The sequence below is a fragment of the Centruroides sculpturatus genome, unplaced genomic scaffold, assembly GCF_000671375.1.
Source record: "Centruroides sculpturatus isolate CEXI.00-Female unplaced genomic scaffold, Cexi_2.0 scaffold427, whole genome shotgun sequence".
Lineage (NCBI taxonomy): Eukaryota > Metazoa > Arthropoda > Arachnida > Scorpiones > Buthidae > Centruroides > Centruroides sculpturatus.
In genome coordinates, this window is record NW_019384635.1 from 125379 (window position 1) to 137466 (window position 12088).

General features: G+C 25.2%; 1 protein-coding gene across 1 annotated transcript in view; it reads left to right on the forward strand.

Moving 5' to 3' along the window:
• Positions 1-5006, forward strand: part of LOC111625855 (voltage-dependent calcium channel type A subunit alpha-1-like) — an 83935-nt gene extending 78929 nt beyond the window's left edge. Inside the window, exon 3 of the mRNA XM_023369095.1 lies at positions 4357-5006. Coding sequence (XP_023224863.1) covers positions 4357-4708 — 352 coding nt within the window. The 3' untranslated portion in view covers positions 4709-5006. The remainder of the gene's footprint in view (positions 1-4356) is intronic.
• Positions 5007-12088: the final 7082 nt, after the last annotated feature.

Here is a 12088-nt window from a genome sequence, read left to right on the forward strand (position 1 = left end):
GTTTTCATCATTAATAAAGTAAAATAAATTTTTTAAATAAGATCTTTTCCTTTATTGTTAATTAACAAATTATTTATTAAATAATAATTTTTATTGTAATTGTTTATCTATTTTTATACAGGGGGAAAAATCAATATAGGGTATTTAGTTGTAAACATGTTTGACCAATTTTTCGAGTTATCTAGGCTAGTTGGAGTCAAATTGTCTCATACTGTTGAAATAACATTATTAAAATAGAAAGAATTATTATTCTCTTTACATCAATAGTTTCTATGCATTGTATATAAATAAATTTATAATTAGTGGTGATAAATTTAATTAATTAATGTAATCTAGTTTAAGATCTAGATAAGGAAAATTAATGTTTACGTGCTATTATTTTTGTTGTGTGCTATGTTAGGATAACATTTATAGGTCATCGAAGAATTTTAATTAATCAATTTGTAATATAGAAAGTAATTTTTCACATTTTTCATTATCTAAATTCTAAAAATTAATATGATAATAACCTAAATTACTCGCTTCGTATTAATTTTACATTATTACAAAATAAAAAAAAAAATACTCTTTTTTCGTTTAATTCGTTTACCGTAGATGAATTTCAAACGTTAAAATACTTTAATATTTTTTAAAAAAAGATCTTAATTTAGAAGATGTATTTTTAATTATGAGAGTTAATTAATTTTAGATCTATCATAATTTATACAATTTTATAATTACAATGCTTTGGAGTGGATGAAATTATTTAGTGTAGTGAAAAGATTAATATTAAAGGCTACATTTATAGAAAAGTTAGATCGATAGAGACACGAAATTATTGAATTTAAGAACGATATATTTATAAATTACGTAATGTTTCCAAAAATATGGAGTAGATGCCGTACAGACGTGGAGAGAAGGTTTGATGATGAACACCTGCTTTTGATGGTTTGTCTTTTGACGAATTCGCTTCTTTTGTCGAAAGATGTTTTAGAAAAATCTGGGTGTGTACGAGGGAAGACTGACCCCACTTAAATGATTTTCAAAAAGCCAGATCCATAAATAATCTAGGAATCGTAGGCGTTATTGATTAGCAGAAAATTATGATTATATGTTCAAAATCTTAATAAATACGGATGCTATGCGATAGAGTTATAGTTATGTACTTAAAAGCCTTAACGAATATAATTTTGCAAGGAAAAAAATTACGATTACGTGTTTAAAATCTTAATGTACGTAAAAAAATATCTTTATTGCGGTATTTTATGTACAGTACATTGAATACATGTATATATATAAATTTTGTATAAATGTATTTACTGTATATATTAGCTATGCCTGTACAGCTATATATTTGAAGAGTAGTCATCTCAACCGAATTCCGTTTTTATAATTCACACTTGAGAAAATAGCAGCTGTTATTTTATTTCATAAACAAAATTTTTTCGAAAGGTTTAAGAAAAAGTGTTTTGACATGAAATTGGATGTGCATTTCATTAAAATAAATGTCCTTTGTTAAAGTCACATCTCCGTCATTCTTATTATTCTAGAATAAAAAAAAAATTAATTTGAATGGGAAAGGTGTAGTTTCGCTTATGTATAAGAAGAAAAAACAATTTTTACAGTTTAATGAAATTATTCTATCTTTTTTTTAAAAATCTTATAATTAAGCTAGATTAGTCATAAAAAAACTTTAAAACTTTACGCAAAATTAATATTATGGCGTGTATAAAATATAAAATATATTTTTCTATCAGAAGCCAAATGGGATTATTTCTCTGCTTCCGTCTAAATTGAAAGAGTCTGGCATACTAATTGTGAACAGCATTATAACAATACTTCCGATCCTTTTATACGCATAAATCTAACTAAACTTTGTGATCCAGTAACTTCCGTTAGAAAAGAACTGTTATCCAATAGGAAGTACCTATTTGATTCGCCTACGCCCATGTATATGCACCTCCTACTTTATTGACTTCCCTGAAGTAGTCATGTTCACAAACTCATTAGATGGAGTTCATTATTCTATCTCGCAGACCATTTCTTCAAGATTTATGTCCGGTTAAAAATAATATTATCCACTGATTTTGCCATATCTTCTCCTTACGACGGATCTTTTATTGTTATAAAAAATATTTTTTAATTTAGTTTAAAAAAAAATTCAGCGTTAATTTGTCGTTTTAAATCGTTTAAATTAATAGAAGAAAATATAAAAATTAAATCGATACGTTGAAAGTAGACAGGTTAACCACTTTTTGAACTACAAGACGCATCCATGGCAACGGCTTCCTAGAAATACGGTTTAGAATAATCACGTGATTAGCAATATCACGTGAGGATAAGTATAACAGGTACTTACTATTTTTTTAAAACACTATAGCGTTTTAATTTAAGAATTACATGCTAGGATTTCCTCCCTTTTGGAAAGGGGTGGAATTATTTAATAAATAAAAAAATAATAATTCTGTAGATTTGAAGTATGAGTAACTGCAGTATATGTGAAATTTGAGATAATAAAAATTCGACATTATTCTATTTTCGCTTTTATATCTTAACCTGTGAAGAAATATCGAACGTCCATGTTCCACATTTTTTTATATATTTTTTTTATTAAGGGAATGTCATGATAAATGACGCTAGCTGACTAAAATCTCTCAGGATATAAATCAGGTATATATAAATATTAAATCCCTTATTTCTAAAAGATATCTTTGGTTACATCGTTTATCCTAAGCAAGATATAAACAGTATGTAGACAAAAGTCACCTAGAAATAACAGTATATACATACGTATATATATAGCCTATATCTGAAATACATTGATTTGTTTTCTCTATTTAGAGGTTTTTCAGATTTATTTATAAAAGTAAGGATATTTTAAATGTATTATTAGTTAAGTAAATATATTCGGAAAATATAAAAGTAGTTTTTGCATTAACTGTAAATAATTAAATTTAGAAAAATGATAAGATAATTAATAAATCGTTACTTTATTTTTCTAAAAATCGCTTTAAAAAAATGTTTCCTTCTGTGAAACGCTAGACGATAACACAAAAATCATTTTAGGACTTTATACCAATTTATTTAATTCTTTTGCCAAATTAAAAGTTTTCAAATTTAAAAATAATAGACTAAGCGGTGACATATATACAGATTTATGACATACGGTAACACACATAAAATACAGAAAAAGAGATGTTAATGAGTTATATCATTAACATTTCTTTCCCTTCCTAATTCTGAGAAATCATTTCTACGTTTCTAAAGTTGTATTAATGCGTCAGAATCTAGATTTAAATAAAAGTTTTAAAAATTTCGATTAAATGAATTATATTACCATATTTTATGTCCAGTTTCCGGATTAGTTTTTTCTTTCTTTCTTTCTTTCTTGCTGCATTTTTTTCCCCGAATGTTTTTTCGTGTTTAATATAAGTATCGATTTTCGATGTTCATTTCTTTCTTTTTTTTCCTCCCGCTAATTTCTTAAATCCTTGCTTCATTTATTTCATGCAAAACTTATGAGTTTGTATTTTCTTATCTATATGCATTACTTTTTTTCTCCATAGAAAATTTCCACTTCGGAAACTTTTAAATAATATATAGGCCTATATATATATATATATTTTTTATACTCCTACACGTGTATTTTGCATATATATTTACATGCGATTCTTTCTTTTTTACTTTAGATTTCTTTCTTTTTTTTTAAATATTTACTTTCAAGTATTTATTCGTTCCGCTCATTTTAGTCGCATGCCTCGTTCTACTCGTGTTTTGTTCCATTAAACGAAACAGATAAAGCGAGGGAAAAGAATCCGAATAAACTTATTTACACGCAAAATACATAAACTTATCAAAAAAATAATAATAATAATAAAATTTATGAAGTAAAATTTCTGAATGCTTAAAAGATCCGAGTAGAAGTTTTGATATTTTCGATTATGAATAAATCCATCAATAAAAAAAAATAAATAAATAAAATAAATAAAAATAAAAAATACATAAATAAATAAAGGACAATAAAAAGCGACATCTACACAATTCGATATTTCTAACTTTAAAAAAAAAATTTAAATTATATTTATAAGTAATTAACCGACAAACTAATTTAAAAAAAATAAATTGCGTTTAAAAATAGTAATTAATCTTTTTAACATTTGAAATTATTTTAATAAAAACTAATTTATTTATTTATTTATTTATATTTAAAATTATAATCTCGCACACAATTATAATTATTCTGTTGGTAAACCAAACGATCGATGGATCGGCGCGCATGCTCAATCGATGCGAAAAGCTTGTGACGTCACGCAAACTAAAGTGGAAGGAAGTATGACTATCGTCTGGCTATACTTATGTTTTGGTATTTTCTGACAGGTTGTCGGCAGTCAGCTTAGAAAACATTGGAACTGTTGAGAAGACGAAAGAAAGGACACCGAGCATCAGTAAATATGGCCATATAAGTAACGGAAAACTGCCAACAACACCTTATATCGAAATGGCTAAGAAGAAACAGAAAGGAGCTCAGGATGACCCAGTGCCTAGTTCACTGTTCATATTTGGTAGTAATAACATTATAAGAAGATGCACCAGATTCCTAATAGAATGGCCATATCCTTTCATTAGTGTTTGTGTTTATTTTGTGAGAGAATTTATTATTTTTATTTTTTTTTGGTGGATAATGTACTGGAATAATGTAAGTTTTTATCGTATTTTTTTTACTATTTAGATAACGTAAGTAAAAACGATATATTTTTTTCTACTTTATATACCGAATTTTCGTCAAATTAATAAATGTTTTATCGAATAAATCATTACGGAAGTACGAGATGCTCTGAACCAGGAAATACTATCGATCTTAGATCACGTGAGGTGACGTAACTTCACTAGCCGATCGCTCTTCACTTCCGGTTGAAAGGGGAAATTTCATTATCGACGATTGGTTAATTTATATATAGTTTATTTCTGATTTCTTCGCTATTTTGCATGTCGAATTTCTTTTAAATTAGGTGAATTAGAGAATTGTTTATTATTTTATTTATTTTAGAAAATAAATTATATATATATATATAGATAAATATAGGTGTGCGTGTACATTTTTGTTTTCTTTTTCCATTTTAAATTTCATCGTTTTTTTTTGTTATATGACTCGAATATACGCCATCTATACGATGTTTTTGGAACCAGTTTGTCTGTTTTTACTATTGATATTCATGCTCTATCAGATATTAAAAGTTTAATTATTATTCTACAAAAACTTATATTTTAACTCGGTATTTATAACTAAACACACTATGCAGTATTATATTGCATAAATTACTAAAATAAATATGAAATAATTTAAATTTTTTAGTATTTTGCTATTTAATAATTGAAAATAGACTTACAAAATTGGCTTAGAATCAAAAATTGGCTCTAGAAATCTATAATAAATTGCATTATTTTCGTAATCTCAGTTTACGTAAAATATAGTCATTTTTAAAAATTTTTTTTCTTTATTTATATTTGCTATTGATAAGATATTGCTTATTTATGCATAAGCTTTTAATATTCTTACACTAAATTGATGATTTTGAAAATAAGTTTGTTATTTATTCATTTAAAATGTTTCGTCCCATATATCACTTATTAATTCTTAATGATGTATTATAAGATTTTTTTTTGTTTTGCTTTATTCATTATGCAAACAGTAATATATTTTATAGTAAATTATGCTATAGAATATTTAGACTGTGCATGTATAACCTTTTTTTCCTATATGATTTTATATTCTAAAGCGAATATCTTAAAGTTGCAATTTTCTCTTTATGATTCTTTAATTGTTTTATTCCATTTTATATAATATTTATAGGATATTTTTTATTTAATTAACTTTATATATATGCATATAATTTAATTTTGTTTTCATAATTTGGATGAAATCATCGTTACTCCTAATAGTTTTTAAATAAACATACGATTTTCTCAAACAACTAAAAAATTATATTATATTTATAGAGGAGTATTTTATCTCATTAATTTATATAATTTTAAAACACATTTTTTATTAAATTATGTTAGATATGCAAATATATATATATATATAACTGAGTAATTTTCATATTATTTAACAATAATATATAAATATTAAATGCTGTATAAAACAAAATTTGTTTCATAATAGTCGTGTGTTACTGAGTTATACAAGCTTTTAAATTTTTCAAATATATACAGATTATAAAACTATATATATTATATTCTATTTTCCTTGCAAGCTTTATAATTATTATTTAAAATATTTTTTACATTAACATACATCAGTCTTACATGATAACAAACCATAATTTTCAACAACCGAAAACCTGATACGCAATTTTGGTCACACCTGCTCAGACGCAGCTGGTACTTATGACGTCAGCCAATTGCCTGCAGTATCTGGTCGCATCATGTGAACATTACCTGCGCCAGGTACACGCTTGATCGATCCTTTACCAGCATGGAATTTACATTGTGTTCCGTTACTGTTGTTATAATTTTCATCGATTCTATTTTACATGTACTAGACTGATGGAATGGGACTTTCTTACAATGCATAACTTTTATGGGCGAGTTAATTTCAAACAAACGAATTAATTACATTTTTATGCTAATTATAAAAAAATATTTAAAAAATTAATAGAATTTTAATACATTTAGATATAGTTTAAATACTANTTATTTATATTTAAAATTATAATCTCGCACACAATTATAATTATTCTGTTGGTAAACCAAACGATCGATGGATCGGCGCGCATGCTCAATCGATGCGAAAAGCTTGTGACGTCACGCAAACTAAAGTGGAAGGAAGTATGACTATCGTCTGGCTATACTTATGTTTTGGTATTTTCTGACAGGTTGTCGGCAGTCAGCTTAGAAAACATTGGAACTGTTGAGAAGACGAAAGAAAGGACACCGAGCATCAGTAAATATGGCCATATAAGTAACGGAAAACTGCCAACAACACCTTATATCGAAATGGCTAAGAAGAAACAGAAAGGAGCTCAGGATGACCCAGTGCCTAGTTCACTGTTCATATTTGGTAGTAATAACATTATAAGAAGATGCACCAGATTCCTAATAGAATGGCCATATCCTTTCATTAGTGTTTGTGTTTATTTTGTGAGAGAATTTATTATTTTTATTTTTTTTTGGTGGATAATGTACTGGAATAATGTAAGTTTTTATCGTATTTTTTTTACTATTTAGATAACGTAAGTAAAAACGATATATTTTTTTCTACTTTATATACCGAATTTTCGTCAAATTAATAAATGTTTTATCGAATAAATCATTACGGAAGTACGAGATGCTCTGAACCAGGAAATACTATCGATCTTAGATCACGTGAGGTGACGTAACTTCACTAGCCGATCGCTCTTCACTTCCGGTTGAAAGGGGAAATTTCATTATCGACGATTGGTTAATTTATATATAGTTTATTTCTGATTTCTTCGCTATTTTGCATGTCGAATTTCTTTTAAATTAGGTGAATTAGAGAATTGTTTATTATTTTATTTATTTTAGAAAATAAATTATATATATATAGATAGATAAATATAGGTGTGCGTGTACATTTTTGTTTTCTTTTTCCATTTTAAATTTCATCGTTTTTTTTTGTTATATGACTCGAATATACGCCATCTATACGATGTTTTTGGAACCAGTTTGTCTGTTTTTACTATTGATATTCATGCTCTATCAGATATTAAAAGTTTAATTATTATTCTACAAAAACTTATATTTTAACTCGGTATTTATAACTAAACACACTATGCAGTATTATATTGCATAAATTACTAAAATAAATATGAAATAATTTAAATTTTTTAGTATTTTGCTATTTAATAATTGAAAATAGACTTACAAAATTGGCTTAGAATCAAAAATTGGCTCTAGAAATCTATAATAAATTGCATTATTTTCGTAATCTCAGTTTACGTAAAATATAGTCATTTTTAAAAATTTTTTTTCTTTATTTATATTTGCTATTGATAAGATATTGCTTATTTATGCATAAGCTTTTAATATTCTTACACTAAATTGATGATTTTGAAAATAAGTTTGTTATTTATTCATTTAAAATGTTTCGTCCCATATATCACTTATTAATTCTTAATGATGTATTATAAGATTTTTTTTTGTTTTGCTTTATTCATTATGCAAACAGTAATATATTTTATAGTAAATTATGCTATAGAATATTTAGACTGTGCATGTATAACCTTTTTTTCCTATATGATTTTATATTCTAAAGCGAATATCTTAAAGTTGCAATTTTCTCTTTATGATTCTTTAATTGTTTTATTCCATTTTATATAATATTTATAGGATATTTTTTATTTAATTAACTTTATATATATGCATATAATTTAATTTTGTTTTCATAATTTGGATGAAATCATCGTTACTCCTAATAGTTTTTAAATAAACATACGATTTTCTCAAACAACTAAAAAATTATATTATATTTATAGAGGAGTATTTTATCTCATTAATTTATATAATTTTAAAACACATTTTTTATTAAATTATGTTAGATATGCAAATATATATATATATATAACTGAGTAATTTTCATATTATTTAACAATAATATATAAATATTAAATGCTGTATAAAACAAAATTTGTTTCATAATAGTCGTGTGTTACTGAGTTATACAAGCTTTTAAATTTTTCAAATATATACAGATTATAAAACTATATATATTATATTCTATTTTCCTTGCAAGCTTTATAATTATTATTTAAAATATTTTTTACATTAACATACATCAGTCTTACATGATAACAAACCATAATTTTCAACAACCGAAAACCTGATACGCAATTTTGGTCACACCTGCTCAGACGCAGCTGGTACTTATGACGTCAGCCAATTGCCTGCAGTATCTGGTCGCATCATGTGAACATTACCTGCGCCAGGTACACGCTTGATCGATCCTTTACCAGCATGGAATTTACATTGTGTTCCGTTACTGTTGTTATAATTTTCATCGATTCTATTTTACATGTACTAGACTGATGGAATGGGACTTTCTTACAATGCATAACTTTTATGGGCGAGTTAATTTCAAACAAACGAATTAATTACATTTTTATGCTAATTATAAAAAAATATTTAAAAAATTAATAGAATTTTAATACATTTAGATATAGTTTAAATACTAATAATCTTCTTATTATATTGAATAATTCGAAAATCAAATAGAATGATTTTTAAAAATTAAATGCAAAATATATAACAACCTACTGTAGATCCACTTTGTAATTTATAAGGATTGATGATTCTTGCATTAAATTTTTCATGCACGACTAAAAGTATTTTAATTTTTAATTAATTTAAAATGCATAAATTCTGAGAAATGCATACGAATATAATTCGTTAAAATTAGTTGAAATAAAAAGTTATATAAAAAATGCAGATTTATTGATACAGAAATACATTAAAATAATAATATGAATTATTTATCGAATTTATTTTCTTGTTTTAAAAAAGATAAAGGCTTTTCTTTAACAATTTAAACTGTACATGAAATGAAAACATATATTTTTAATGTTAAATACAAAATGTACAATAGTGTTTTAGGGTTTGTAAGTATCAATCACAGCTACATTTTTGCAGTTTTTCGTAGTCAGCAGCATATATATGCGTTAAAAAAGCTATGTAAAATTCGAAACACATTTAGATGTTCATCATTTTTCATGAATCTAGACTTTATTTCTCATCCTCCGCACATGCTAACGGACTCCATTGCAGGTCATGCCCGCCAGTAATGGCAAAATCAGGCCGGCCGTTGATTGGTGTGCTGCAGCTCAGCGGAAAAAAATTCTATTTATTCTCTACATTTTCATTTTCCATGCAGTTTAATCTATCTAAAATAGATCGTTAATATCAATATAAAAAATACTACTATATTCTTATGCGGGTAATACAATTAATTATTAATAATGTTTTTGTAAAGTATTTATTGTTATATTTATAAAAAAAATATATCATTAAGAGAACATAAGAAACCATTTTCTGCTTTTTTTTAATTAGATGAGCATGCTTTTAAAATATAATTTATTGAAAGCTTTTATAGAAATTATCTTTGCGATTTTAGATAATTGAATATATGAAATCTTGTTTTTAGGTGTTAGGAATAGTTCTGTATTTCTTTTTACATTTTTACAGTATTTTATACAAGATAAATAATTTTTGAATACTTATACCGTATATTACGTTAAAATACTTTTTAAATACTTGGTTCCTCTTGAATACATAGATTATGATTACTGTAAAAAGGGTTCTAAATTGAAAATAATTTTCAAGAATAATTATATTACACATATTAATATGAGCATCTATATGTGACGATAATTATGGACAATAAAATAAAAAGGATAATTACTTCAATTAAGATTAATTTTCAAATTTTGAATTATAAACAGTGCAATTTTAATTTTTTTTTTAAACTTTCACTTAGCAATGCTTTGCGTTGAATTCTGAGATTAAATTCTTCTAAAGAAATTTATTCAGTTTGCATTACCATAATAAACTTAGTAATTGTAAAATTTATTTATATTTCAAGTTAAAAAAAAAACTAAAAAATTTGGAAATGCAAATTTTTGAAGTAATTTTTCCTGCTTCTAAATTAATCTATCCTTAGTGTCCAAAGACCCGTGTTACCAAATAATCTTTGAAATTAATTTTCTGCGTTGATTTACATAGAATAGAGAAACATTGTGCCTGTTATATTAAATTCCTTCGATGTTCTAAAATGATTCTGTGGATTGTTAAATACAGTGTAAGACGAAAGCAAATTAAATTTAATTAATTAAATTAGAAGACATATTTTAATAAAATAAATACATATACAATATATATATATTACTTATTAATGTCGGTATATATACATATACAGTATGTGAGAGAGAGTATTATGAAACAGAGCTTGCTTTTTATAATGTTCGCAAGATATCACTGAAATTCATTTTAATTAATAGGTATGATTGGAGCAATAGTTTGATATCCAACAATACAAAAACTAACATTAAGAAATAAAACTGTGGAAAAAATTAACTGGTTTGTAGTTTCTCAATTAATTGCAATTAATATGATTCGAACAATTTAAAACAATATCTCCAAACAATCTAAATTAAAATATGTTTCGACTGATAGTTTTCAAATATAACTTTTAAAAATTAAATTTGAACTGCTTTATCCTTTGAGATTATTTTAAAACCATAATTTAAATAGCATAAATATATCCTGATTATTACGGACGTCGATCTGTATGGGACAGAAGGAAAATATTCCATAAATATTTTTGTACCAGCAAATTATCCTCTCCCAACGTCCTGTACTGTACCTTTAATTTATACCACACTACAAAATTTAAAATTAGAAACGAATACAGTACACAAAAATACATCTTATTTTGTACATCCACTCAAAAACCCGATAACGAGAACTTTTTTTACTCATTGTCTTGGCTCATCCCCCCAATATTTATATAGATCGATCCCGATGCTGATAATGTAAGTAAATACAAATCTATTTTGCATTTTCTATTATATTTAATTATAATTAATAAAACTTTTAATTTTAAATATAATTTGTTTTTAAAGTATATCAAATACACACAACCACATTAACGCATAGGAATACTCGGCCATGACCGGGGCTCATCTCATTGCTAATATTTTTGTTCTACATTTGTGTCTATAAATGGGACCTCAATAGAGTTAGGTGTCTTAATAGCGATTAAAATAGTGCTTAACATTATTTTCTACCAATTTATGTTATTTAAATTGAAGTTATTTTAATAACGTTTTTATTCATTTTAATTATGATAGTCTATCATATTTTAAACTTTTATTTATCTTAATGAAAATTCAGTTAACAAGAATTCTTTATGCAATTGCAATAAATCTGAATTCACAGTTTATTCATATTTGATTTATATCTAAAGTTTTTAATATTCAACATTTTTAAAATGATTTTTTGAAACATAATTCATTGATAATGTTTTTTTATATTCAAGAACAATAATAAATATAATTCTACTAATTTAGTATAACTAAAACAACAATCAAGGAGCTTT